Source organism: Prinia subflava, chromosome 18 (genome assembly GCF_021018805.1).
Source record: "Prinia subflava isolate CZ2003 ecotype Zambia chromosome 18, Cam_Psub_1.2, whole genome shotgun sequence".
In the NCBI taxonomy this organism is placed as follows: domain Eukaryota; kingdom Metazoa; phylum Chordata; class Aves; order Passeriformes; family Cisticolidae; genus Prinia; species Prinia subflava.
Genome location: NC_086264.1, coordinates 11334047 through 11359418, shown reverse-complemented (window position 1 = coordinate 11359418; position 25372 = coordinate 11334047). Strand labels below are relative to the sequence as shown.

General features: G+C 40.2%; 2 protein-coding genes across 4 annotated transcripts; both read left to right on the top strand.

The window, feature by feature from the left end:
• The first annotated feature begins 4144 nt into the window (after window positions 1-4144).
• On the top strand, window positions 4145-9963 carry ABRAXAS1 (abraxas 1, BRCA1 A complex subunit). 2 transcript variants are annotated; one of them, XM_063415107.1, is made up of 9 exons: window positions 4145-4257; window positions 5178-5268; window positions 6131-6167; window positions 6612-6678; window positions 7327-7520; window positions 8118-8237; window positions 8394-8478; window positions 8960-9068; window positions 9213-9963. In XM_063415107.1, the coding sequence occupies exons 1-9, from the start codon at window positions 4171-4173 to the stop codon at window positions 9638-9640; spliced, it is 1218 nt and encodes a 405-aa protein (XP_063271177.1). In that variant the 5' UTR covers window positions 4145-4170; the 3' UTR covers window positions 9641-9963. The 2 variants fall into 2 exon arrangements, with proteins under 2 accessions (XP_063271177.1, XP_063271178.1); XM_063415108.1 differs by lacking the exon at window positions 6612-6678 and having other exon boundaries at window positions 4214-4257.
• Window positions 9964-12525: 2562 nt separating this feature from the next.
• HELQ (helicase, POLQ like) lies at window positions 12526-25023 on the top strand. 2 transcript variants are annotated; one of them, XM_063415105.1, is made up of 18 exons: window positions 12526-12738; window positions 13105-13843; window positions 14156-14334; window positions 14899-15099; window positions 16222-16294; window positions 16768-16865; window positions 17416-17514; window positions 18180-18325; window positions 19013-19252; window positions 19887-20028; window positions 20426-20530; window positions 21041-21260; window positions 21634-21791; window positions 22243-22341; window positions 22627-22800; window positions 23282-23395; window positions 24343-24477; window positions 24833-25023. In XM_063415105.1, exons 1-18 carry the CDS (start codon window positions 12586-12588, stop codon window positions 24917-24919), a joined length of 3162 nt encoding a protein of 1053 aa, XP_063271175.1. In that variant the 5' UTR covers window positions 12526-12585; the 3' UTR covers window positions 24920-25023. The 2 variants fall into 2 exon arrangements, with proteins under 2 accessions (XP_063271175.1, XP_063271176.1); XM_063415106.1 differs by lacking the exons at window positions 12526-12738; window positions 13105-13843 and having other exon boundaries at window positions 13971-14354.
• The last annotated feature ends 349 nt before the right edge of the window (window positions 25024-25372 follow it).

Below are 25372 nucleotides of genomic sequence, written 5' to 3'. Positions count from 1 at the left end.
ATACACTTCCTTTGAAAACAAAATAAGTAACCCCTAAATTTTGCAGTTGTGCACTACACTAGATGAAGTTCATACAGCTGAAAACAGATACTGCCCAAGAGCTCTAAATCAATATTAAAACAAATAAAACAAATTAACAACCTCCCCCAAACCCACAAACAAACACGTCCCAAACAACAACAAACAAAAGGAAACATAAGAATAAAAGACAGAATTGGCAAGGTAGGATGGCCATGATATTAACTGTATCACATTGTTACAGACATTTTCTACTGCAAAACAGATTATTCCAAAGGCTTAATAATAATAGCAACGATAACAGTAACATGTTTCCTGCCACAAGTAGAAAGTATATTCACAGAAAGCAGGTTTATACCAGAAGCACAAAAGTAATCTGCTGGAAAATGGAAATGCTTCACTGTTCAATGTGATGAATTTGCAGCACTTACTTCTGGCTAATCATGGATATCGAAAGTCAAACTTGAAAAATTAAATGGGATTCTGGCTTCTAAAAAGCCCCAGAAACCTTTTACTGATAGAAGCAGGATCAGGATCTTAGCCATGATCTGTTTCTCTCTAGAAAAATTACACTTTTAAAAGGTTGTACACAGATTCATTGAGGTCTTTTAAAGCAGAACTCGTAAATTCTGGATCCCCCAGATTTATAACTGAGTGAAACAAACACACAGAATCAGTGCTCTTACCTGGAATATTAATTCCGTGCAATTAAAATATTCCAAATAAAACCACCAGAATTTATATACATCTAAAATACTGTTTTTATTACTTACCAACTCCCACAAACTAATAGATCTTTTTCTTTATACTTGACTTGTCATGATTATTCAACTTGCATTTAACAAGCATGAACTAGAAGAAAGTATCATTGAACCTCTACTTTAACCCCAAAAAGCCTCAAACCATTAGCAGGTTATAAACCAGCACATAACTAGAGATCATTAAAGACACTCCCTAAAAGATTATCATGTAAAGCTGCCAACGACACATGCAAATCAATGGATTTTTTTTCTGCTGACTCTTATGGCATTTCTACCAAATGTACAGATTTTTAGATTTTTATTAAACATGTCCTGTAGCAAACACATACCTTTTGAACCCACTTCTCAACTTACCTCTAACATTTTAATTACAATTTTCACATAGAAATGACAAATCCCCAGTGACACTCGAAACACCGAAGGCAACAAAACTAATGCCACAAACAACATCATGGAAAAAGACAAAATCTTGCCTCCTGCAAGGCCATGGCCTTCTCTATTTTCTTCCATGTTTGCTCCTCCAAAATGCCAACCAGCTGCCTTTCTGAGAATATATGTTCATCTGGAGTGGAGAATCTAGTAAGCTTCAAGAGACAGAGGCAAATAAAAATTACACATTCTAAAAGCCAAAGCTGTCCCTAGGAGAAGGCTGTGCCTCACTAAAGACTGACACTACTGATAGTCCCAATGATAAGGTAATTTCTACCCTTTGTCCCACCCTAACTCCACCCACTTCCTTGTCATTGATAAGCATTTGCTCACCAGGGGAGAAGAAAGAAAAAACATGATAAGTAATAATATACGTTAGATAATTAGGTGCTGCTAATAAGGAACCTTGTCAATGTGACAACTGGGTTTCACAAGGTGTCCTGCCAATAAATTACAATACAGAACTAGGTGGGTGTGTTTTTCAGACTGCCTAAAACATTCTCTTCTAAATCTTATTAATACACATGATATTTGCACAAATCTGTGACTTATTCAGTCAGATTTTCTATTTCATGGTGAGATAACTGCCTTCATAGTGAGATAGCGAATGAAACAGAAGCTTGACCTGCAAGTCAGCATTTTTCTATTTTATTTTATTTTTAATAACACATATGAAATGAAGATTCAAGTTTCAGCAGGCAAGGATTGACAGGACAATAAACCTGCTCCCTCCACTCTATCTCTATCAGAAATTTGCCAAAAAGCCTGTATTACAGGGTTACAAAACACACTGTGGTGAAGTAACAAGCCATCTATCTTTGCACCTATTCAACTACAGATATGAAACGCAATAGATAATCCTGTTTCTCCTTCTAGCCTATCAAATTTCAATGATTTAATTCAGTATCTTTTAGAAAATACCCAGCTCAACCTCTTACAGCCACCCCTCTCCTGCCTTTTTGTGTGCATCACAGATGATACAAAGGTGAGTAACTCTAGAACCTCAGAGGAGCCCACCAGCTGATCATTTACAACCTTCCCACAGAATAAATTAACCAGCCTGGGTGGAATGGGCATTTAGAGCAAAACTTACAAGACAGTGACATGCCAGTCCACAAAAAGATCTTCCCTTTGCCCATACTTACATTGCTGTGTTTGTCTGAAGCCGAGGCTGTCCTTTGAAAACGTTCCCATCCCCAAGCACCATTGCTTGGTTTGTGTTGTGGAGCAGCTGGATTCCTTAGAAGTGGAAGCAGCCCCAAAGCTGCTGTGCAAAACGTGCACCAAACACTGTCCAAGCAGAGAATCACAGCTGTCAGAGGGGGCTGCACACCTCCAGCTTACACCTCACACCCAGGCACCAGCACGCAGACTCCTGACTGTCACAAGCCCAGGTGGATCCCTGGCACGCTTCTTGTGCCACACAGTGAGTGGAGCAGCCTCTGCACCTCCAGATTTGGTGCTGCGTGACGTCCCTCAGGTCCTTCGAACTGCATTGCAATCTCTTCCAGCAATATAACTTCTCTTTTGTATCTTTTCATTGCTTAGCTTCTTTACCTTCTCTCCCCTTGCTGGCCGCCTTTCAAGCCTTCTGTATCCTCTACAAAACCTCACTGGTTTGGTTTTTTAAGTGTTTCTGCTTTCCCAATGCTCTTTCTCTCAGTGGCAACCTTAAGCCCCTCACTCTCCACCTTGCTGCTGCTGGGTACACCATCAACACTATTTCTCACCTGCCCGACAAAAGGCTTCTCTAGGAACAACGCTCCATTGTAAACCATTCCTCTTTAGCTACTATTCCTTATTGTTCTATTGTGGCTTGTCCAGCTACCACACATTCCCTAGCTCTGCCCGAGGTGGAGAACTGGAGGAGAGGGCGTTGATCCACCTGGCAGCACCTGTGCATAGCTGCCATCAGCCTCGGCACAGGGGATCGGTATGCACACAGCCTGGATGCTAAAAACCCCGTGGGAGGGAGGGTGGAGATCATTTCTGGGACCTGATTTGAGGCAGGAAAGGTGGGCAAAATGAAGTATTGCAAGGGACAGGAAGATGTGGTGACTCACTTGGTGGGATGCCTCAGTACTAAGTTGCACACAAGAGAGATAATTTTTTAAAAGCATAGAGGGAAAGACAGACTTCCCTAGCCTGGGTGGGAGGAAGAAGTTTCCAGTCCTGGATGAGGGAGAGTTGTTTTTCATCCTGTGAAACCATATAAAGAAAGAACTGAAGAGTTTCTAGTAGCCTCTCTGTTGAGGTGGTCAAACCATCCAGCCCTAAGGTACTACAAGATCCATATGGCCAAGGCTCTTTTTACATTTATTCTTTGCTTTATCCCCTTCGTACCTCCCAAAATAATGAAAACCATTTTGATGTTCTTACTATTCTGTTACCATTGATCTCATGTGGTTTGGAGAGAAAAAGAAGCAATCAAACAGAAAAAAACACCTGTACCTTAACCACCCAAATTGGGAAAGACATCAAAATCAAGGAGATTCTGCACATCTACAGTGGAATTGATTAAATGCATACAGTTTTCTTCCAGCTCTGGCTTAGGAGTGACTGCAAGCACAGCACAGGGTCCTATGGGAGAATTCCTGAACTGGCCATGGCCTATCGTGGGGTTGAGTCACAACTTGGGCTCGACGATCTCAGAGGTCTTTTCCAACCGAATTGATTCTGTGACTGTTTCACGGATTAAATCTGCCTTCTTGCCGACTAGGCTTGAAAGCAGACAAAGATCAAACAGCAGAGAACATGCTTTCTAGAGAACACTTGTCCAAAAACCGCATTTTGCGGCTGAGGAGAGAGCCCGGGCCGGGCCGCGGGGCCGCGCTCGCTGAGGGCCGGGCCGGGTCGGGCTGGGGCGGGCTGGGGCGGGCCGGGCTGGGGCGGGCCGGGCCCGGCGCTGCCGCCGGCGGCCGCTGGGGGCTCCCGCCCGCCCGCCCGTCCCGCCATTGCCGGCATGGAGGGCGAGAGCACCTCGGCCCTGCTCTCGGGCTTCGTGTTCGGCGCCCTCGCCTTCCAGCACCTCAGCACCGACTCGGACACGGTGGGTGCCGCGGGAGAGCCGCGCCGGGGGGAGAGGAGGGAGGGCCGGGCCGCCCCCGCCGCGGCCGCGCTGCTGCCGGGCCTCCCCTGCCCGGCCGTGCCCTGCCGGGAGAGAGCCTGGGGCTCGGGGCTGTGCCGCCCCGCCGAGCCCGGGAATGGCTTTGTGTGCGAGCGGCGGAGAAACGCGGGTGTTCCGTGTCGGAACGGGGCGGGCGGCGGCTGCAGCACCGTGTCCGCCCCGGCCGAGCGGCGCTGCCCGGGCCCCCGGCCCCAGCACGGCCGCGGGCGGCTCGGGCTCGGCGAACGCGGAGCCACCGCAAACCCACCGGCACACAGCACTGCCGCGCTGGGGAATTTAGTTTTCGTAACTGCGGGGTAATATTGAAAAATGAGTGAGACCCCTATCTGTTAAAAAAAAAAAAATAGGAAAAGTAGTTTTGATAGTATTTTTCCTCTCCTGAATACAACACTTTCACTTAGTATTAGAGAGAAAATCATGATAGAATATGCTGAGTTGGAAGGGACCCACAAGCATCATGTAGTCCAACTTTTGGCCCCGCACAGGACATCCCAAAAATCCCACCCTGTGCCTGTGAGAGTGCTGTCCAGACGCTTCTTGAACTCTGCCAGGCTTGGGTGCTGCGACCACTTCCCTGGGAAGCCTGTTCCATCACTCGAACACCCTCTGGGGGAAGAACTTTCTCCTGATATCCAGTCTAAACCTCCCCCAGCTCAGCTGCATGCTGTTCCCTCGGGTCCTGAGAGACCAGCGTGTTGGACATTTTCTAATACTTTTGTATTTTTGTTTTACATTGTGGCATCCAAAACTGACAGGGGGTGAGGCCGCGCCAGCGCTGAGGAGAGCAGGAGTGTCTGTTCAATGCTACTGTTAATGTGGTATTTTTTTTTCCCCCTCTAAAGGAAGGTTTTCTCCTTGGAGATGTGAAAGGTGAAGCCAAGAACAGCATTACAGACTCACAAATGGATGATGTTGAAGTTGTTTATACAATTGGTTAGTGTGCCCACGTTTTTATAGCCTGCTTGGTTTCGGGGCAGTAAATGACAGCTTTCAGTTTTGAGGGACAGCAGTCAAAATTCTATGGCAAGATCCTACATGTTTCACTGATGTAAAAATTCCTAACAGCCGAAAACACGTGGAAGGGTTATTTTGTAACATTTCAACTGCTAAAAAATTAGAATTTTATTGCAGAAACCCCAGTAATTTAAAAGAAATAAGAGTTCTTAGTTCCTTGAATGGCTGCTCTTTGCCAAATATCTTTACCTTAAACACACCTTGGGGTTTAGACCCTTGTCCTGACTACATTACAAACTCTCCTAGACTACAGCTGCCCTGCAAATAAATGCTTGATCTATCAGTGATGTGAACTGTAATGTATTAACATCTATTACCTCATTTAGAGCTTATAAAATTCTGTGTGTGAAGGCTGGAAGCTCTTTAATAATTTCACTAAGCAGATGCCAGATGAATTTTTCGTTATCCTCTTGATGTGATTGCAGTTGATGTACACTGAGTAACTCAAGTGAAATCTTTTATACTACATACTACTCCTGCACCCAGCAGGAAGGAGAAAAATATAAAGTACCAGCTTGATTTCTCAGTTGATAAAGTAGAAAAATATACAAAAAATACAGTTTATGTAAGTGGTTCCCTTTACATTTGACAAAATTAATTAGAATATATTTTTTAAATATTCCCTTTCTTCACCTAATTAGATGTTAATGCATTCAATTTTAAGAAACTATACAGAATTATTTCTTGGTCCTTCTGTTAGTTTCATGCTGATCATAGCATGCAGAAGAATATAAATCTTGAGCTGATGAACCCAGAGTAATACTACATTCTCTCTTTCCAGACATACAGAAGCATATTCCATGCTATCAGTTGTTCAGGTAAGAATCTTAAATAAGCAGATATTGAAAATAAATTAAAATTAACCTTAACTTAAACTCTTCAAGAGTTAAACTTATATTGCCTGAGAAATCACCTAGCTGTTACTATAGTAGCTGTATCAACCTCTTGGAATTACAGATGCAAAATGCCTCATGTCATTCCTATTTTGGTTTTTTATGTCTTGTTTTGTGCTTGTCTATGCATACAGAAATAGAGATAAGGCATACTGCACCTCCTGGTGAGCTATGATACCACATAAACTACAGAACAATATCAACACACTGGAAAAAAAAGCATTCCATGCATTGTCACCCCTCATCCTTAACTAAAAATTAAAACTAAAAATTGAGAAAAAAAATTAAAAAGTGAGATGATTCCCAGCATGCTATAATTATTTTTCCAGTCCAATTTCTTCCCCTCAAATTGTCCTAATTTTCTTCTAGCTTTTATAATTCTGCAGGAGAAGTGAATGAACTTGCCCTGAAGAAAATTCTGTCAGGCTGTAAGAAGGTATTTTATTTTCAAATCTAAACCATACTGAGGAGCTCACTCAAATTTTGGAGGCTCTTCTGGATACCCCTTGCATCAAGGTTTTTTCTTTTCTCATTTTAAACCTTCTATAGTCCCTTATGCTGCTGGTCAAGGCAGCTACATCCTTTTCCTCCTTAAAAAAACAGTTTTGCTTATCTTTGACTAGGGTTTGCCTATGCATGTGTCACAACTTTATTTTTAATTATTAATTTCTCAAGTGAACACTTGAAGGATCCCAAAGGAACTGCACCATTTTGCACCTTGAGATCAGTTGAGGTCAGCTCACAAGTGGTTAAGGACTACTTAATCAAAAAAAACTTAAGTCTTTTCCACAGAACAAAGTTTTACAAGGGGAAAGTAGAAGCTGTAAAGAAACAAAGAACAGACAGAAGGAAGCTTGCAGTTTCAGTTTGAGCACAGAAAAAGACCGGTTCAATACATGGTTTTGAAAGAAAGAAGATGGGAATTAGGCTTAGAAGTTTTAAGGGTTTCAAGTTAACTAACTGCTTGACTATGCACCTACTTATCAAACAATTCAGACATGACTGCACTGAATGAACTCGCTTCAGTGTGACATTCAGGGACATCATGATTCAACAGTAACTGTGAATTTTCTTCTGCCTGCAGAGTGTGATAGGATGGTACAAATTCAGACGTAACACTGAGCAGACCATGACACTCCGGGAAAGAATTCTTCATAAAAACCTGCAGTCACACCTGTCAAACCAGGGGCTTGTGTTCCTCCTTTTAACCTCTGGTGTGATGACAGAAAGTTGTTCTACTTACAGACTGGAACATGCTCTACATCGGCCTCAGGAAGGGTAATGTCTACAGTGTGCACCAAAAGTTGAAAGTTTCTCCACTTTGTTGCTTTGTTGTTACTTTGAATGAGTAACACTGTTTGTTTCACCTTTGAAACTTGAAAGTTTTAATAAGATTGTTCTTTACATTGCCAGAGCCCAGTTGAAGGTTTACCCTGGAATTTTATTCTGGGATTGCCTTTTTTATCTGTAGGGCCAGCATCACCAAATAGACGCTGTCAGTTTATTCACACATAAACTGCTCCTGATCAAATTGTTTTGTGTACAGGACTTCAATCATATTGGTGTTCATCTAAATATTTAAATTGGTGTTAACCTCATCTTCAGAGACATCCTGCTCACAGGCTAGGCTTAGCAACCAAGTGTTGCATTAGTGTGTGTTGCAGTCAGAAAGGAGGGAAAATTATGGGCATTGCTCAGCTTCTGGTTGTTCTTGGAGTTTGTCTTTAGTCTCATCTGCATGTGATATAATACATTTAGCAAGCATTAATTATACTGTAACCCTCCCCTCAGACCCTAAATTGTCAAGAACATTTAATTTTCAAAGAGAGACCTTGGGATATTAAGAAACACATTTTCATTCTTCTGCATTTTAAGTCTTTTCCAGAAAGTCCCTTTGGTGGTTACCAACTTGGGCATGGCAGAACAGCAAGGTTACAGAACAGTGTCTGGTTCCTGCGTATCCTCTGGTTTTGTGAGAGCTGTGAGACAACACAGGTACAACACAAGGTCCCATGTTTTGCCAGGAGCTGCCTGTCTCAACACAGGCACCTGGACTGAAGCTCAAAATGTTTCTTTGCTCATTAAAGCTCTTACTAAGTAAGCACTGGGATCACTAACTTGCAATTATGCAGGTCTACTTTTGGTCCACAGGTCTGAATTCTTCCTTGAAGATGGGTCCCTACAAGAGGTTCATAAGATCAATGAGATGTATGCAACCTTGCAGGAGGAACTGAAGGTAAGCCAGGCATGCCTGCCTCACCTCCAGCACTTCTACAAAACCAAGGCAGCCAAGGGCTACAACATCTTGCACTGCATGAGAAAACACAGCCGTGTCCAAAACATGGACAAATGAAAGATCAGCCAGTTCCATTTATTGTGCTGCACACTAGATCCTCAAAGCTGAGGATATCAGTTCCCTGTTGATGAAAGTACAGTGTTTAATCGCCAAGTGCTCAAATAAATTCTCACATGAGGATTATCTTGAAGGAGTACTATCTGTAGTTTGTTAGATCTCCTTTGCCTAGATGGGATCAAACATCTTGCACCTTATTCAACACAAGGTTTAAGTTTTCTGACAAATCCACCTCTAGATCATTACTTAAGCTTTTTACTACTTTGTGTCCAATGTAGCCGTGAGTACCTTTAAGGATTTTGCAACAATTTTAACATCAGCTGCTGTAAATACTGTTAATCTGATCAACATACTCTTCTTGCAGAAAATATGCATTACAGTAGAAGTCAGTGAACGATCTGTAGAGAAACTCTTAGCAGAGGTGAGCCAATTAAAAGAAGAAATAAAGAGGAAAAAGCAACAAAGTTGTTCAGGTAAGTTAACCAAGTGTGATGCAAACCTTGCCCTTTCCAAGATGACTCAAGTGACAGAAGCAGAAAACACTTCTGAACCTCAGGCAGCCAAAACAGCAGTGGTGCAAGAGGTTCTGCAATGCTGACTTATTTGTTTTTCCTCAGGAGAAGACAAAAACCACCCAGCAGAGCCAGAGGAGAATGTTCTCCTTTGTCAGGCGCTGCAAACATTTTTCCCCAATTCTGGACTTCAGACATGCATTGTTTCCTTCAAAGGCCAACAGATATCCAAGAACTGCTGTAACACAGACCATCATATTAATGTCATGGACAAACTGACTCTCATGGTAGAGGAAAGAGACTTCACTGAGGCTGAAACAAGGCACCTAAACAAGCGTAAATTCAGGGGGACCACAACATTTTCAAAGTCATTCAAGAAATCCAGATCATTGCAGCTTCACCAAGAATCACTTCAAGACCAAGAGGACAGTGACCAGGAAAGGAAGCTTACACTGAGTGGCACTGAAACAGATGAGGATATGTTTGAAAAAAACAGAGATGCAAATGAATATTCACACTCCCCTACTTTCTGATCTGATGACTCCACCCCAAAAGCTGCTGCTGGTGTATTCCAGTGATGTATGAATTATTGCACTGCACAGATGTATGTAACAGGGCATTTTTGCAGGTTGGTGTTTTTCCCCCCAGTGCACGAATCCTTATAAAGATAAGTCCAAGGTGACATTCCCTCACTTTGCCTTCCAGAGTTCCATCTGTCTTCTCTCTCTCAGGGTTCAAAGACTACAGGATGCTATCAGTCAGATAAGCACGTCACATACTGCCTCAAAGTGATACAACTTCAAGCCAGCAAACAAATATATGAACATGAAATACAGTTTTATTATTTATTTCTGTACAGTGTATCACTCTGGATACTTGATATTACATAGCTTGGGGTCTGTGAGAAATTGTGGGTTCTTGAACATAACTGGCATAAATCCTGTTTAAAAAAAGAAAAAGATGGAGGTGTTCTTAGTAGAAAAGTAGCCTTGAGTTAGAAAACTCAAAAGCAAAATCATACTTACCAAATACATGAGCTCTTTTAATGGCTTTTGTAATTTCCTTCTGCTTCTTGTTGCACAAGCCTAAAGAGATGAATTCTTTTCAACACTCAGCATGTCATTAGAGGGTGAAAGGTACATTACTGACAATTCCCTCTAGCTTTGATTAAGTCGTTCTAGAAAAATGCAGGTGTGCTTTTACTGTTAAATACAAAATGCATACAATTAAGGAATATTTTAATTTCTTGATGCAGGCTACTAAGTCAGGGGAATACTATTAAAAATGTATAGAGTTGGGACTGGTTACTTTCAGAAACACTGCTGATGCACAGTTACTTGGACTCAAAAAACATTATTATTAAGCCATATATGATTTAATTTAATACATCACATACCTGTGATATGCCTGCCATAAATGGAGCCAGTGTATGGAGAAACAAACTGAGAAAGAAGCTACATAAAATTAAGAAAAATCAAAGTCAGTTTAAGAACTTCTTTTTTTAGCATTATATTACTACTTGCACCCTATTTTTAATTTTCTCATGTTTTTTCAAAACTCAGTTCAACCTGAAGAAAAAAGTACAGCTTGGAGCTAGACAGTGTTTTCTACGGAATAACTTCCATGCTTTGTGGCAGCTGAACTGTAACCAAGCACTCTATTTGTTAAACAGCAAAGTTGTCACACATAATTAGATTAAGCATCTTAGCACAGCTACATTATTTGGCCCTTATCCTGCACACATTCTTACTTTTAAGTTTTAAACCCCTACAAATACAAATGGATTTTAAAAATCATTGTTATTTCCTACACACACATTTAAAAACAGTAAAGCAGTTATCTTCATCCAAGGACAGCAATTTTCAGACTCACCTGCACATTCTTATAATCCACATTTATTCCACATAAGACACATCTCTTTGGAGGGTCTTTATAGGGGTTTTCCATTTGTATGGGCTGAAATCAGAGAATTATTAGAGAATTATTATCTGTAAGCTTCTTGATAAAATAGAGAACATTTATTACTTTTAATCCTTTGATTAATATTTGTCTTGAAATCAGAAAAGATATTTAATGCACCACTGAAGTTTTTCAATAACTTTATTAACTCACTCCTTGGTACCTTGCAGCCTAAAAGATTTCTCACAAGCTTTTTATATTTTAGCAACAATAACACTAGCAACTCTATTAAATCATTCAGTAAGATAGTGCTTACACCTTCTCCTTGAAATCAAAATGTACAGAAGCTGGTAGAGAAGTAGTTCTGTCTGGTAAGTCACAAGAATTTCTTTTTTTGAAACTAATTTAAAAGTTAACACCCTGAGGAAGCTCTTGTGTGCTCACACACTTTTCTAAAGAGAGAGATTCAGAAATACCTCCCAAGGACTGAAAGCCTCCTCAAGCTTCAGAACACCCAGCACCAAATTCTTACAAGATATGAAAGGCGATTTTTCACTTTTCACAGAGTTACAGAATAGTCAGGGTTGGTCGGGACCTTTGGACATCATTCAGTCCAAACCCTGCCAAGGCAGGGGCACCTGGAGCAGGAACATGTCCAGGTGGGTTTGGAATGTCTCCAGAGAGGGAGACTCCAAAACCTCCCTGGGCAGCCTGTTCCAGTGCTCTGCCACCCTCAGTGTAAAGCTCTTCCTCATGCTGAGGTGAAACTTTTTGCGTTTTTAGTTTATGGCCACTGGTCCTTGTCCTGTGGCTGGCTCCACATCCGAGCTACTGAGCCAGCAGCTTTAACAGGCTCTAGTTAAGATATTGGAACACAGATCCGCGGGGCCTTAGCTGCCCACAAGGGATTCGGGGCCTGAGGAGCCAGATCTACACAGCGACCACAGCAAAGCGTTTGCAGCCACCGCCGGTGCCTTGCGGAGCGGAGCAGCGGGGACAGCAGGGCGGGGAAGCCTCACCTGGTCCGAGCGCTCAGGCCGCCCCTCACGCTGCCCCTCATGCTGCAGGCGGCGCGGCCGCGCCCACAGCGCCGCTGCAAGGGAGAGAACGACACGGTTAGCGGCGGCACGGACACCTGAACGGACACGCGAACGCTCGGGACAGAGGGGAAAGGGATAAACGGGAGGACGCACCGGGAACCAGGCGCTGCCAGGGCCTCCGCGCCGCCACAGCCCGCGCCGCCATGACACCGGCAGCGCGCGCCGCCGCTTCCGCCCGCCGCGGCCGCGATTGGCGGCGGGCGGGGCGCGCGCGCGGCGCCCGCACTGCGCGCTCCCGCCATGGCGGCCGCGCCGCCCCGCCGTGCCAGCCCCGCCGCCTCCGCCCGGGCCCCGCCGTGACTGCCCCGTGCCAGCCCCGCCGTGCCAGCCCCGCCGCCTCCGCCCGGGCCCCGCCGTGACGGCCCCGTGCCAGCCCCGCCGTGCCAGCCCCGCCGCCTCCGCCCGATCCCCGCCGTGACTGCCCCGTGCCGGCCCCGCCGTGACTGCCCCGTGCCAGCCCCGCCGTGCCAGCCCCGGCCATGGCAGAGCCCAGGCTCGCCGTGCGGAGGAAGAGCCGCTCCAGCTCGGAGCGCAAGCGGAGCCGGGCCCCGGCGCAGCCCGTCGCCGCCAGCTCGCCGGTGGCTCGCAAGAGAGCGAGCTCTGGTGGCGAGGGAGCCCCGGCGGAGGCGCCGGTAGGGGATGGCGGGGGCCTGGGCTGGTGGCTCCGTGTGGGAGGGTGGTGTGTGCCGGGAAGGGCCGTGCTGTGTGTGAGAGGGTGTGATGCTGTTTGGCTTAACTTTAAAAAATAAATCATCTCTGTCATCTCTGTCATCTCCCGAGCACGGATCCTCCTGCTTGTAGGATATCTCTTTCACTGAATCAAGGTTCCTTCAGAACCCAAGCTGGGGTTTCCTCAGACGATATCAGACAAGATGCTTTTGTGTAAAGTTTGGGGCAGACTTAGGTGATTTGGCTGCGATGTTTGTGCTCTGCAGGTTGTTCTGCCTTTCGTGGTGTTTCCTCAGGTGTTTGAATAAACTCCTGTTTCGTTCTTGCAGTGCACTGAGGACAGCGAGGAGGATATGTTCGGTGACTATGACAGCTTCTATGGAAACGATTCGCTGATGGCTCAGGTGGATGATATTGAACACAAATACCTGCAGGATAAAAATACGGATGTGAAAGCAGCTGGAGAGATCGTGCTTGGGAACCTCCAGTCAGGAGTTCATCGGAAAGAGCGAGATGACTCTGCTGCCTCAGAAAATGTTGTTGTCCTTAAAAGTGACAAAGAGGGTGCTTGTCCAGTGCGTGACAGTGACCTGGCTGATGGCAATCAAGAGTTAACCGAGTCTATTTTTGATGACTTGCCATCATCACAGCTTCTGTATTTTGAACAAATGGATGAACTGTCTTCTGCTTCCAGAACATCTCCAGTCTCGAAAGGGAGGGATGAACGTGTGACTTCTTCCTCAGACAAAATCAGGGACTCATTGTCTTTTTATGCTGGTGCTGAGCACAGGAACAGGCCTACTGACTCTTCCTCGCATTCCAAGTGTGTTTTATCTAAAACCGAGAGTCTCAAAGATCACCTGAAAAGTGCTATGACTGGAAATGCCAGAGCCCAGACTCTGCAGGTCTCCAAGACCAAGCAGCTCAAAGAAGCTGTTTTATCTGAAGAGATTTTTGTGGCTAGGAAAGTTATTGAATCTTCTTCTGTTGATATAGGCCCTTTTTATGGATTACCTAGCAAGGTTAAAGATTTATTCAGACAACTTCGAGGGATTGAAACACTTTATGGTAGTGTAACTAATAGTCTGTTGGAAAAAAAAAAAAAAGAATTGCTAGAAGAATATTGTCTGTTTCACCCATTAAACTGTAAAAATATTTAAGGTAATGCTTAATGTAAACCACGTTGGAAAGTGGTTGTCCTGTTTTAGGAAGTGGCTGTTTTGGTGTTTTGGATGGATGGAATGGATGGGTGGTATCCATCTGGATTACAGAATACTTTGGAAATCACCATCACCAAAGGCTTTAAGTGCTTTTTTGAGGCATTCTGGTATCAACTCACATGCCCCTGGGGCTGCTGATAGTTCCCTCTTCATTTTGCAGAGTGGCAGCACGACTGCTTAATGTTGGAATCCCTGCAGCAAAGGAGGAATTTGATATACTCATTGCCAACCAGCGGTGGAAAAACTCTTGTAGCCGAAATAATAATTCTCCAAGAATTACTGTGCAGGCAGAAGGATGTTCTGATGATCCTGCCTTATGTTGCCATTGTCCAAGAAAAGGTCTGGATGGAGTATTTCTGGTACTGCTTTGTTTGATAGAAATCTTTCCTGATATGCTCTGTTTATTTGCTCACTTGCATGGTTTTCTGCAAGGTTTTCATGAATATACAGTGGGAAATGAGTGACCTCTCCTAAATGCTGCTCTGAGGGTCAGTAATTTTGCAACAGAACACAAGTGATGAGGTGAAAATGTTGAGTTATGAAGTAAAGGGTACTGAATTTTGAAATCATGGCTTTTTGGGGTGTTTTGTTTAGTTCTGCAGCCTAAGAGCTGTGCTGCCCAACTTGCTAAAGAAGTGATCTTGAAATAAAAACTCACATTTCTTGGTGTAAAGAGAAAGTTAGTTTTAGAGAACAACTTCATAATAAAGAATAATGAGTGTAGACACTTCAATTCTGTAGCTGGAATAGATATTCTTAGCTAATATGTTTTCACTGTTTCAGGCAGCTGATTGTGATGTGGGTTGGTTTTCTGTACACTGAGTTCTTGAGACAGCCCCAAAAAATGGAAAATGAAATCCAAAATGAGTGTGAATTTGTTCTCTAATTGATTTTCTTTTATAGGTTAGGGGTTTATCAAGTTTTGGGATAGAATTGGGTTTCCTGGTTGAAGAATATGCAGGAAGTAAAGGACGATTTCCACCAGTCAAGAGGAGAGTAAAAAAATCTCTTTATATTGCTACTATAGAAAAAGGACACAGTCTGGTGAACTCCTTAATCGAAACAGAAAGAATCTATGACCTTGGCCTGGTTGTGGTTGATGAGGTAGGCCACAAGATGTACTCACATTTATCAGATGCAAGTTCTTTTAGAGTTCTAATCAGCAATTATTTAGGAAGGAGCAGTTCTTTGCCTGCCTGGTTTTGCTTAGAGTGTTCATCATGAAAATTACTTTTACCTTCTATGTTCTGAATTGGCACATAATTCTGAAAGCTGTTGTTTTTTGTTTTTTTGGGGTTTTTTTTAATGAAGCATTTATTGCTATTTCAGAGTTTTTATTTTAAATTGAGAGATCTGCTGTGGTAGTGGTTGATGGTAAATTCCTGCACAACAGCTTGTCATTTAGAAGTCTCTAATGAGTTGCAAAAAAGGATAAAGAATTTTAATTGTATGAATGTATTTTATGAATGCTGGACCTTAACTCCTAGATGTGAAACCATGCAACTTTGTGTCTGGTATTAATGACCCATGAAACATGGGCAAAAAAAGAAAAACACAAAGTTTGGCTGTGAGAATCGCTCCTTACAGTGGTGGGGCTGAGTTGTGCTATCAAGGGTTGATTGTAGGGTTGAATAATGTGGGGTTATAATAATAATTATTAATAATATTATTAATATTATAATTAATAATATTATAATGTATTATAATGCATTCTAATATATTATAATATTATTGTTATTATAATTGTGGGGTCGAATAACTCCAGCAGGGATTTCAATTCATGGAATTCTTCAGGCTGACTGACCATACTTTGGCTTCTAAACAGAGGGCAGCTGAAGCACTGACTTCTGCTTTTCCTGGAAGCTGGCTGCTGGGAATGTTATTTACTCTAAGTGTTGCTTAAAATTTTGTTTAAAATTGCCTCAGGCTGGTGAATACAAAAATCTCCACACTGTTTACTGTCAGGAGTTAACTGTGTCAGTTGTGGTCTGTTAAATGGAAGGTAAATCTTGTTTTCATTTGCCCATGAGTCTGTTTTTCTGTGATTTTTAAATGCTTTTTGAGTGAGGTTATACATCTTAGCAATCCAAATTTACACCAAGAATATCATGAGGAAGCCAAACAAAGACAGTTGTGTAGCATTTCTTTAGATCTATATATTTTGGAAGTTTTTTTAGAAATAACTCAGCAGCATTCTTGCCTTTTCTTTTTCCCTTCTGTGCACAGCTGCATATGCTCGGGGAGGGAAGTCGTGGAGCAATACTGGAAATTACTCTGGCCAAAATTCTCTACACCAGTAGTAAGTCATGGCTACAGTAAATATCATTAAAGTTTTGTAGTTGTGCCCTCTCTGAGGAAAATCATTCTCACTTTCTGCATTTGTGCTGCTTTTGAAAAACAAGGCATGACTCCATGTATTAACAGCATTTACTCATTTAAGTGTTAATTGAACCTCTAATGGAGTTTTTGAAGCTCTTTTGATACTTCTCTGTGAAATCCTGAGTATTGTCAAATGTCTTCCATTTCTTTGTAGCAGCTCTTTGGATATGCAATTAAATGCTTGGTTTTTTATATTTAAGTCTCAGTATTTTATAACTTAGTATTATTTCTTAATTAGTTAGTATTTCTTTAGTAGCAGCCTTTCCCTTCAAACCTGCTACTTTGGCATTTTGAAAAGACTAACGATGAAGCAGTCTCCGGACTTTAATACTGAATAGAAGTGTTAAAAATTGGTGATGTGACAATAAATTCATCTCAACTTCTGTTTTGCAGAAAAGACACAGATCATTGGCATGAGTGCAACGTTGAATAATGTTGGAGACCTGCAGAAGTTCCTGCAAGCAGAGTACTACACTAATAATTTTAGACCGGTCTGTATACAAGATAACTGGAACTAATAAAGAGAATATTTGCCTTTAAAATCATAGTAAATCTGTTTAGGATTGTATCACAATCCTAAATTTTGTGCTGAATTGCACAGTATAATATAAAGCCTGCTGTTGCTCTTTAATTAATAACAATACAATAAATAGCACTATGCACTTCTAAATACACAAATGCAATAATCTTTATACTGCTCTGCCAAAGCATTTGTTTCATTTTAACTTAAGCATTTCTAAATTACAGCTACTGTGATTAATTATTGCTGTCCATTTGGTGTAACTAGAATCTGTAGTGCTGGCTCTTGTATGCTGTCAGGACTGCATAGTTTATAATAGTTCATGCAATTTTGGCATTCTTCATCAGGATTCCATGCTTTATCAAGGCAAATAATTAAAACAATTAATTTCTCTTAAAAACATGTGCTTATATGCAAGTGTGTATGTGACATGTGATGCTTAGAGAACAGCTGTAGCTGTACATCAGCAATAGCTTTGGAGAAAACTGAGTAATTTAACTAAAGTTTCTCTATCCTGCTAGGTAGAATTAAAGGAATACATAAAGGTACGAGACACCATTTATGCAGTTGACAGCACAGCAGAAAATGGCTTTGCTTTTTCACGTCTCCTCAATTTTAAGGTAAGAACAAAGTGCTTATAGTTGTTTTGAGCTGTTGTGAAATGCATTATTTTACACTGATTTATTTACAAACCTTTTACTAGAGAAATTACTTAAACATGATAATTAATTTGTAGTACCCATGAGAAAGAAGTGGTAGGCTTTGGGAAGGAAAAAAGCTTTAAAATACTGAATGCTTACCTTGATTGTCACTTCTTTTTTGCTCCTCAAGGCAGAAGTTTCTTCAGTATTTTGACATGTGAAGAGTAAAATGTTTGAGTATTCCAAATACTCAAGGTTTTATGTTTGGGGGTGGATTTTCTCAACAGTTGATCACTCTCAGACAAAACTGAAAGAAGATACATTTGGTAGTTTTGTAGGGATTAATTTCAACCCTTACAAAGAAAAATATTCTAATGGTAGATTGCCAGTATCACAAGTGTTGCTGAAAGAAAATGAAGTATCAAGGGAAAAAGCAAAGAATTTGATTTGTATATCCATGGATCCCTCAAGTTAGATATCTTTCAAATGAGGAGTGGGAGAAGAGTTTATCCTACAACTTCTTGGAATTACCTCACTTTAAATCCAGTGGGAGTATTCAAGCAGTGGTTGGCAACAAGTATTGGATATTTAGGTTATGACTTAATTCCTAAGTTTAAATATTTGTCAATCTGTGCTTATTACAGTATTCTAGTAATCTGGAGAAAGCAGATCCTGACCACATCGTTGCACTGGTTACTGAAGTTATTCCTAAATATTCCTGCCTAATCTTTTGTCCCACTAAAAAGAATTGTGAAAATGTGGCTTCAATGGTGTGCAAGTACCTCAAGAAGTAAGTTTCTGTCTTTTTTTTTTCTTTTAATTATATGTGAAATAATTGCTTACAATTTAGGATTTATTGTCATCTAGTTTGCAAGTGTCTTTCCCTGGTGATTAAAAGTAAATGCTTTGAACATGGAATCATATAAAGCTGCTAATTACATAAGTGATAACAAACTGCAAAAAGCTTATTAAATAATTTTTTTTTTAAAATTCTTATTTTTATACAAAAACAGTAGAAAAAGATGATTGTCAGAGGGCAAATACTAAAACAAAGAAGGAAAAGCATACTAAGTTAATCTAATTTTGTGTCCCTTTGGCACTGGTTTCTGGAAGCTTAGAAATAAACATTTTTCTCTATACCCTGGTATTTGGTCATATACTTTGGTAGTCAGTTGAATATCTCTGTTCCTCACCCAATTTGGAAATCTGAGTTGTAAAATCTAAAGCAGCCAGTACTTGATCCCTTCTGTTCCTGTGTTTCCAAACAAGAAAGGTTCTATTGCAACTAAATCAGCCTCCTGTTTATTGCTGTTTCAAAGTTACTGGAAATAATTCTTGGAAATAACTTTTTCTCCAGCTTATATGTTAGAGGAATGGATGATGAACAGAAGTAGACAGCAAGCAGGGCTCTTGGTTTTTATTTTCTTTTTAGTTAATGATTGATCAAAGTCTAAAGAAATGCTTTCCCTCCTCCAAGAGAATTTAGAGCTTACATGGAGAAAGAAAAACAAGATCTCATCAAGAACCTGAAGAGTATTGGAAATGGAACTGTGTGTCCTGTTTTGAAGCAAACAATCCCTTTTGGTGTTGCCTATCACCACAGTGGCCTTACAAATGATGAAAGAAAAAGCATAGAGGAAGCTTATTCTTCAGGTGTCCTGTGTCTGCTGGCTTGCACAGCCACTCTAGCTGCTGGAGTCAACCTGCCAGCTAGAAGGTTAGTAGCCAAAATGTTTAATTTTTGCATCGATTTTTTTGCTTTGTAAAAAAAATCTGTAATAAATTGGAAATCTCAGTGCTGTTTAAAGTGTGTTTGTGCATTTACCAGCAAATTGGAAGTAGAAGGGATTTTGGGAAATAAGACTGTGCAGGATTTATGTAGGAAATGTGAATTGGTAGGAAGTACCTCAGAGTGTGATTGAAGAGCACTTATCTAAATGGATTAAGGAAGTTTTAATAAATTGAAAATTGCTTTAGCGTTTTTAGTAGTGTTGTTCAAGAGAACAGTTATTTCTTTAGATACTCTCCTAAGAAGAGTAAAATAAACCTTTTGTAAGGAGTTCCAGTTGGAATATGTTTTAACACAAAAATCTTTTCATATGCAAGTTCTGATGATAGGATTGCTGTACTCTGTGTGACCAAAGATTGTTTGCTAAGAAGTGTGCACATTTAATCCATCTTAAATAATTTAGTGCTTTACAATTGATTTACGTCTGTCCAAAGAGGTGTATTTGATTTTTATTAGTTACGAGGTAAGGGGCACATATAAAGGATGAATTTGAATTTTAACATTTTATTGCTGCTTTAGTAATTTGTATATGAAGCATAATTTATTCAAGATTTCTTTGCAGGGTGATTCTCAGAGCTCCTTATGTTGGCAGTGACTTCCTGAAGAAGAACCAGTATAAACAAATGATTGGCAGAGCTGGTCGAGCTGGCATTGACAGTGCTGGAGAAAGTATTCTCATAGTGCAAGAAAAAGACAAACACTTGGTAATTTTTACAAAGCTGTTGGTAATTTAAATTGCTGGTTTAAAATGGTGGAATAAACAGGAGGTTTAAGCTGCCTAGCTTAATTTTTGTTCACCTCTTAAAGTTACAAGTATTTGACTTATGTAATAATACCTTTAAATTAGATTTATGTGGCTTGTTTTCAGATGGGAACTATAAACTTTCAATGTTATTTTATACCCTTATATATAAGGATATAGGAAGGGATTAGTGATTATATATAAGGGTCTAAGAGTACACCCTTATCTGTAAGGGTATATTTAATATACCCTTATTTTATTTATAAGCCGAATCATGCATATCAGGTTTGATTTTTTTTAAAGTGTAAAATTAATGCATGAATATTCCACTGTACTAATATATTCCTTGCCCCTTTTAGGTTCAGGATTTAGTTCACAGTCCTTTGGAGAATTGCTACAGCAATCTTCTGCTGGAGTTGACCAAGGGGATGCAGAGCCTGTTGTTATCTTTGGTTGGACTGAAGGTATCAGTTAACTCTTCTCTGTGAGTAACTTAAGTGCTTGGAAATGCCAAGAAAATGTCATCTATTAGTTCTGTAGAAAAATACAGACTGCTTAAACACTTGGGCTTGCAAGTTCAGAACAGCTTTAATCAAGTTTTTGTCCTTATCTGATTAGATCTTTTCATTTAACTCAATAAGTGATGATGTAATGCAACTATTATCTTATGTGTAAAAGCAAAAATTATATCTACCTTATTATACAATAGAATAGTAATATTTCTATTTCTGATACTTGATTTAAAATACAAATAGAAACAGTGGAAAGAAGTTAACATGATGCAGTAGCTAGAATAATAGAACAGATGGACAGCAGTCCATCAGACCCACCATACAGTATCTATCATTCTATTTGTTGAGATGAAATTCTAGAGAAACACAAACTCTTTCTTTATTCAGTAATTTTTTCCTATGTCTTATTGAATGTGTTAAATTATAATTTAAATATACTAATCCCTTCCCAAACTGGTGCAGATAGCAGTTACCCATGAGGAAGTGGACAGTTTTATGTGCTGTACATTGCTGGGTGTTCAGCAGCAGCTGATGTCTAAAGAGAAGAGCCTCTCAGAAATAATTAAAGAAGGGCTGGAAAATCTAATAGAAAAAGGACTCCTAAAAGGAAGAATATCTGAGAAGGACCACGATTCCAAATCTACGCTGACAATCACACCCTTGGGCAAAGCTACATATAAAGGTAAGGCTTTTTAAATTCTTTTTATTAAACTGCAATGAAAAATAAGTTGTAGAGAAAGGGTTTTACTACATGATGTAGAAAACTGAAAATGGGAGTGAAGCAGCACGTGACTGAATGTGATGGGAATGAAGTGTGATAATATTGATCCCACTGGGAACAAAACCAGAAATGCACCCCTAAAAAACTTAAAAATTTGATCTAGTGGCTGTAATCAAAGTGACTCAGGACCTTGTTTTACAATTAATTGTTATGAGCAGGTCATTGTAAATAGAGGGATTTAAGACAATCCTGATTCTATGTTAAAATGTATTTCATTTAACTCAGTGTGCCTGTTTATAATTGTGCTTATTCTCACCCTGTGTGCTTATTCTAGGCTCAATAGACTTGGCATACTGCAATCTTCTGTACAGAGAATTAAAGAAGGGTTTGGAGGGGCTGGTTCTGGAGAGCAATCTTCACCTGCTGTATCTCTCAACTCCCTATGATATGAGTTCTACCTGTAGCCCAGATTGGATGATATACTTGAGACAGGTGAGAAATACACATAGGACATGAAGTGGGGTAACAATCTGATGGCAAATACACTATTTTTATTTTTTTTTTTACTGGGGGAGCACTAAAATCTATTTAATTCTGTTAAAAAGAGGCATTCAGAGATGGACAGTTACAGATAAATCAAACAAGTAGGCAAAGAAGCTTCAGAGCTGCCTGTAACTGGTGACTCAATTACTACTCTACTGATTTTATAGAGATACTCAAAAACATTGTTGCACTGTCAATAATATACTTGTGTTTTCTATAATATTAAGAGAACTAAATATTATTACTAAATATAATATTAAGAGAACTAAATATATTCTATAATATTAAGAGAACTAAATATTATTACTAAATATAATATTAAGAGAACTAAATATATTCTATAATATTAAGAGAACTAAATATTTCAATATTCAAAATTCTTTATAAAATTTTATTTTAGTTCAACCAGCTAAGTGCAGCAGAGCAAAAAGTAGCAGATATTGTGGGAGTACCTGAAAGCTTTATTACAAAAAAGGCTTCTGGTCAAGCCATCAAAAAGGTAGGTTGGAGATTTCTCATACCTAAGATGAGAGTTGAATCATTTAATTTGATTATTTACAAATTCCAGATTATTTTTCTGCTAGTGTTGTTTATTGCTGTTCTGGTTATTAAAGTTTATTTAATCTCATTGTTTGGTTTTCTTAATGTTTTAATGTCTTTGTGTGTAATACAGAAATGTTTTAAAGCAGTGAAGGGAGCGGAAATGAAAAGATTTGCCTTGTAGTACTAACAGAACATATTCAGTGTGATTCTGGCTCTGAATTCCAGCTTTTCTTATTCCTAGAACATGGACAATGCTGTGGTGAACAGGCTCTACCTGACATTTGTCCTCTATGCCCTCCTGAAAGAAACCAACATATGGAGTGTGTCAGAAAAATTCAACATGTCCCGGGGCTATGTGCAAAACCTGCTCAGTTCTGCTGCCTCCTTTGCATCCTGCCTTCTACACTTCTGTGAGGTACTGTGTTACAAGAATGCAAAGAAATTATTTGTGGTTTGGTTTTGCAAAATCTGGGGTTTTGTTCTCTTGTTTTAGAACTGAATACAGGTGTGGTATTTCACCTTTCCTGTTACACGTTATTTTTTCTATTGAGCAAAGCATGTTCATGCAATGACATTTCTGATAGTAAAAGCAAGCTTTACGCACTGAGAAGGTGAAAATACACAAATTGTACAGGGCATTGATCACTGCCAGTGCTGTTGGTGAAATAATTGAAATAATGCATTGCTTAAACTTCAGAATTGCCCCAGCTTTGGGATGTTCAGCTGAAGAATGCTGAATACACCTCTGCAGCTCTCCTGAAAGGATGACTAGAAATAACAGTGCTTCCCCCATCTAAAAGCCAAATATAAGCTTGTTACCATAGCAGAGTTTTGTCAGTAATATTTCCCAAATACAGAACTTTGGAGCTGATTTTTAGCAATCTTTGTCTCTGCAGGAATTGGAAGAATTCTGGGTTTATAAAGCCTTGCTGACAGAACTTACCAAGCAGTTGACGTACTGTGTGAAGACAGAGCTCATCCCTCTGATGGAGGTAGCAGGGGTTCTAGAGGTCAGTAAACCTGGCTGAATTAAACTTTTTAATGTTAATTTGTGTGCTAAATGTTGCTGTGCATTTCAAGTGTATCTGGAAGACCAAGCTAATTTGTTACTAGGAATTCAGCAGATAATCCACAACAGTCTGGAGGCTGGGGGAAAAGTGATCTGTTGAGGAAATGGGAGCTGGAGAAAATGTTTTTCTTCTGGCTGTTGCCACAGCAACCATGCAAATACAGTATTTGGACAATAATTTAGCTGTATACTCAGTTGGAAAACAGAGTCCAGGTTTCTTTTGTGGTAAGGATTCTTCAGTTCATGGGAGTAAAGAGAAATAAGAGTTTACATATTTAAGTTAGAAGATCCTTACAGAAATATGCAAAGTCCTGTTGGGAACTTTGGCTTTGGCAATCACTTGCAGTACTGTACATATTTTAAATAAGAAATTTAACCAGGCTCTGAATCAAAGAGTCCTATTAAAATAAAAGCTCTTTGGGGGCTTCAGTCCAAGGTTCTATTCTTTGCAAAATGATTTGACTTGCCTGTCCAGCATATTCTAGAATCAGTTTTTCAGAAAACCATTGAATTTAGTGGCAGTGAGGTTTTAATCTGAGAAGCTAAACCAGACAGACACCTCCAAAGAACGTGGGACTGTCATTCCTGTCAGTGACAGGGGATGCAGAAAACATGATTACAAGGGAAGACAGCAACATTGGTATCATCTAGGCTCAGAGAAAATAAAGGCAAATGAGTTCCTAAGAGCTGGGTAAGATTGCTAGGGTGGTAAATCTTAGTGGTACAGCTGTGCTTTTGGGCTATAAAGATTCTCACTGAGTATTCATGTTAGAAAAAGAGGATTGGATTGATTTGCAGAATGAAATATTTGAGGTGGTGCAGAGATTGGCACTTACCAGTAATTCTTATTTCCTGTTGTGATAATCTAACACAGTTTTGTACTTTCAGGCACGAGCCAAACAGCTTTACAATGCAGGGTACAAAACTTTAGCACACTTGGCTAATGCAAATCCAGAAACTCTGGTGAGGATGATTGAGCACTTGTCACGACGTCAAGCCAAACAAATCGTTTCATCTGCAAAGGTGAGCTAGAAACAAAGCTACAAAAACCTCCTTCAGAACTGCAGTGTGTCAAAAGTGGGTGTTGGAATGATGTTGAAAGGGGAGAATTCCTTTTACTAGGAAAGGCATTGGTGGATGTTTGTGATCCAAATGCTGATCTGTGCTAGGAACAATCTCTAGGTGTACACTTATCAGCAAAAACAATCCTGGTCCTTTGAGGCAAAGCTGCTGCAGTCCTGGGAGCAGCAGCAGAAATCTTTTACAGACCTGGGTGCAAGTTTGGAAAGAAACATTGGTGTTTTAATGTAAGAGTTATAGCTGATGCTTGCATTTGTTTTCTAATTTTTGGGGTTTTGTTGGGGTTTTTTTGTTGTAGATGCTGCTGAGTGAAAAAGCTGAGGCTTTACAGGAAGAAGTCGAAGAACTCTTAAAAGTGCCAACAGATATCCCAGGGACCCCCTGATTGTCATGAAGAAAAGCCTTGAATCCAAAATTTGGATATTTTAAAGTTTTTAACTCTCCTGCTTAAAGCTGCTGTAATTTAATAAATATTTAATGTCTTTTGTATACCACAGTTTTGAGTGAGTTCTGAATTCAGAATGTTTCCTGGAAAGTTGACTTCATTTGAAGGTTTGGATATTTCCTTTAGGACAGGTGCATTTGAGTGAGCTACCCCCAAGGCAGGATTCTCTGTACTCCAAGTGTAGCCGATGGAAGGAGCTGCAATTTATAACAAAGAAGACAAAGAAGTCCCAGAGTTGTGCAAGAGGTTGTAAATTATGTTTAGTTTAAGCCTTTTTAAAAAATGCAGATATGAAGGCCTGTGTTAAAGGGAAAGAAGCAACATGATGAATTCAATTATTATTTATTGTGATAAATATCCATTATTTCCATGTGATATGGAATGGAATCTAAT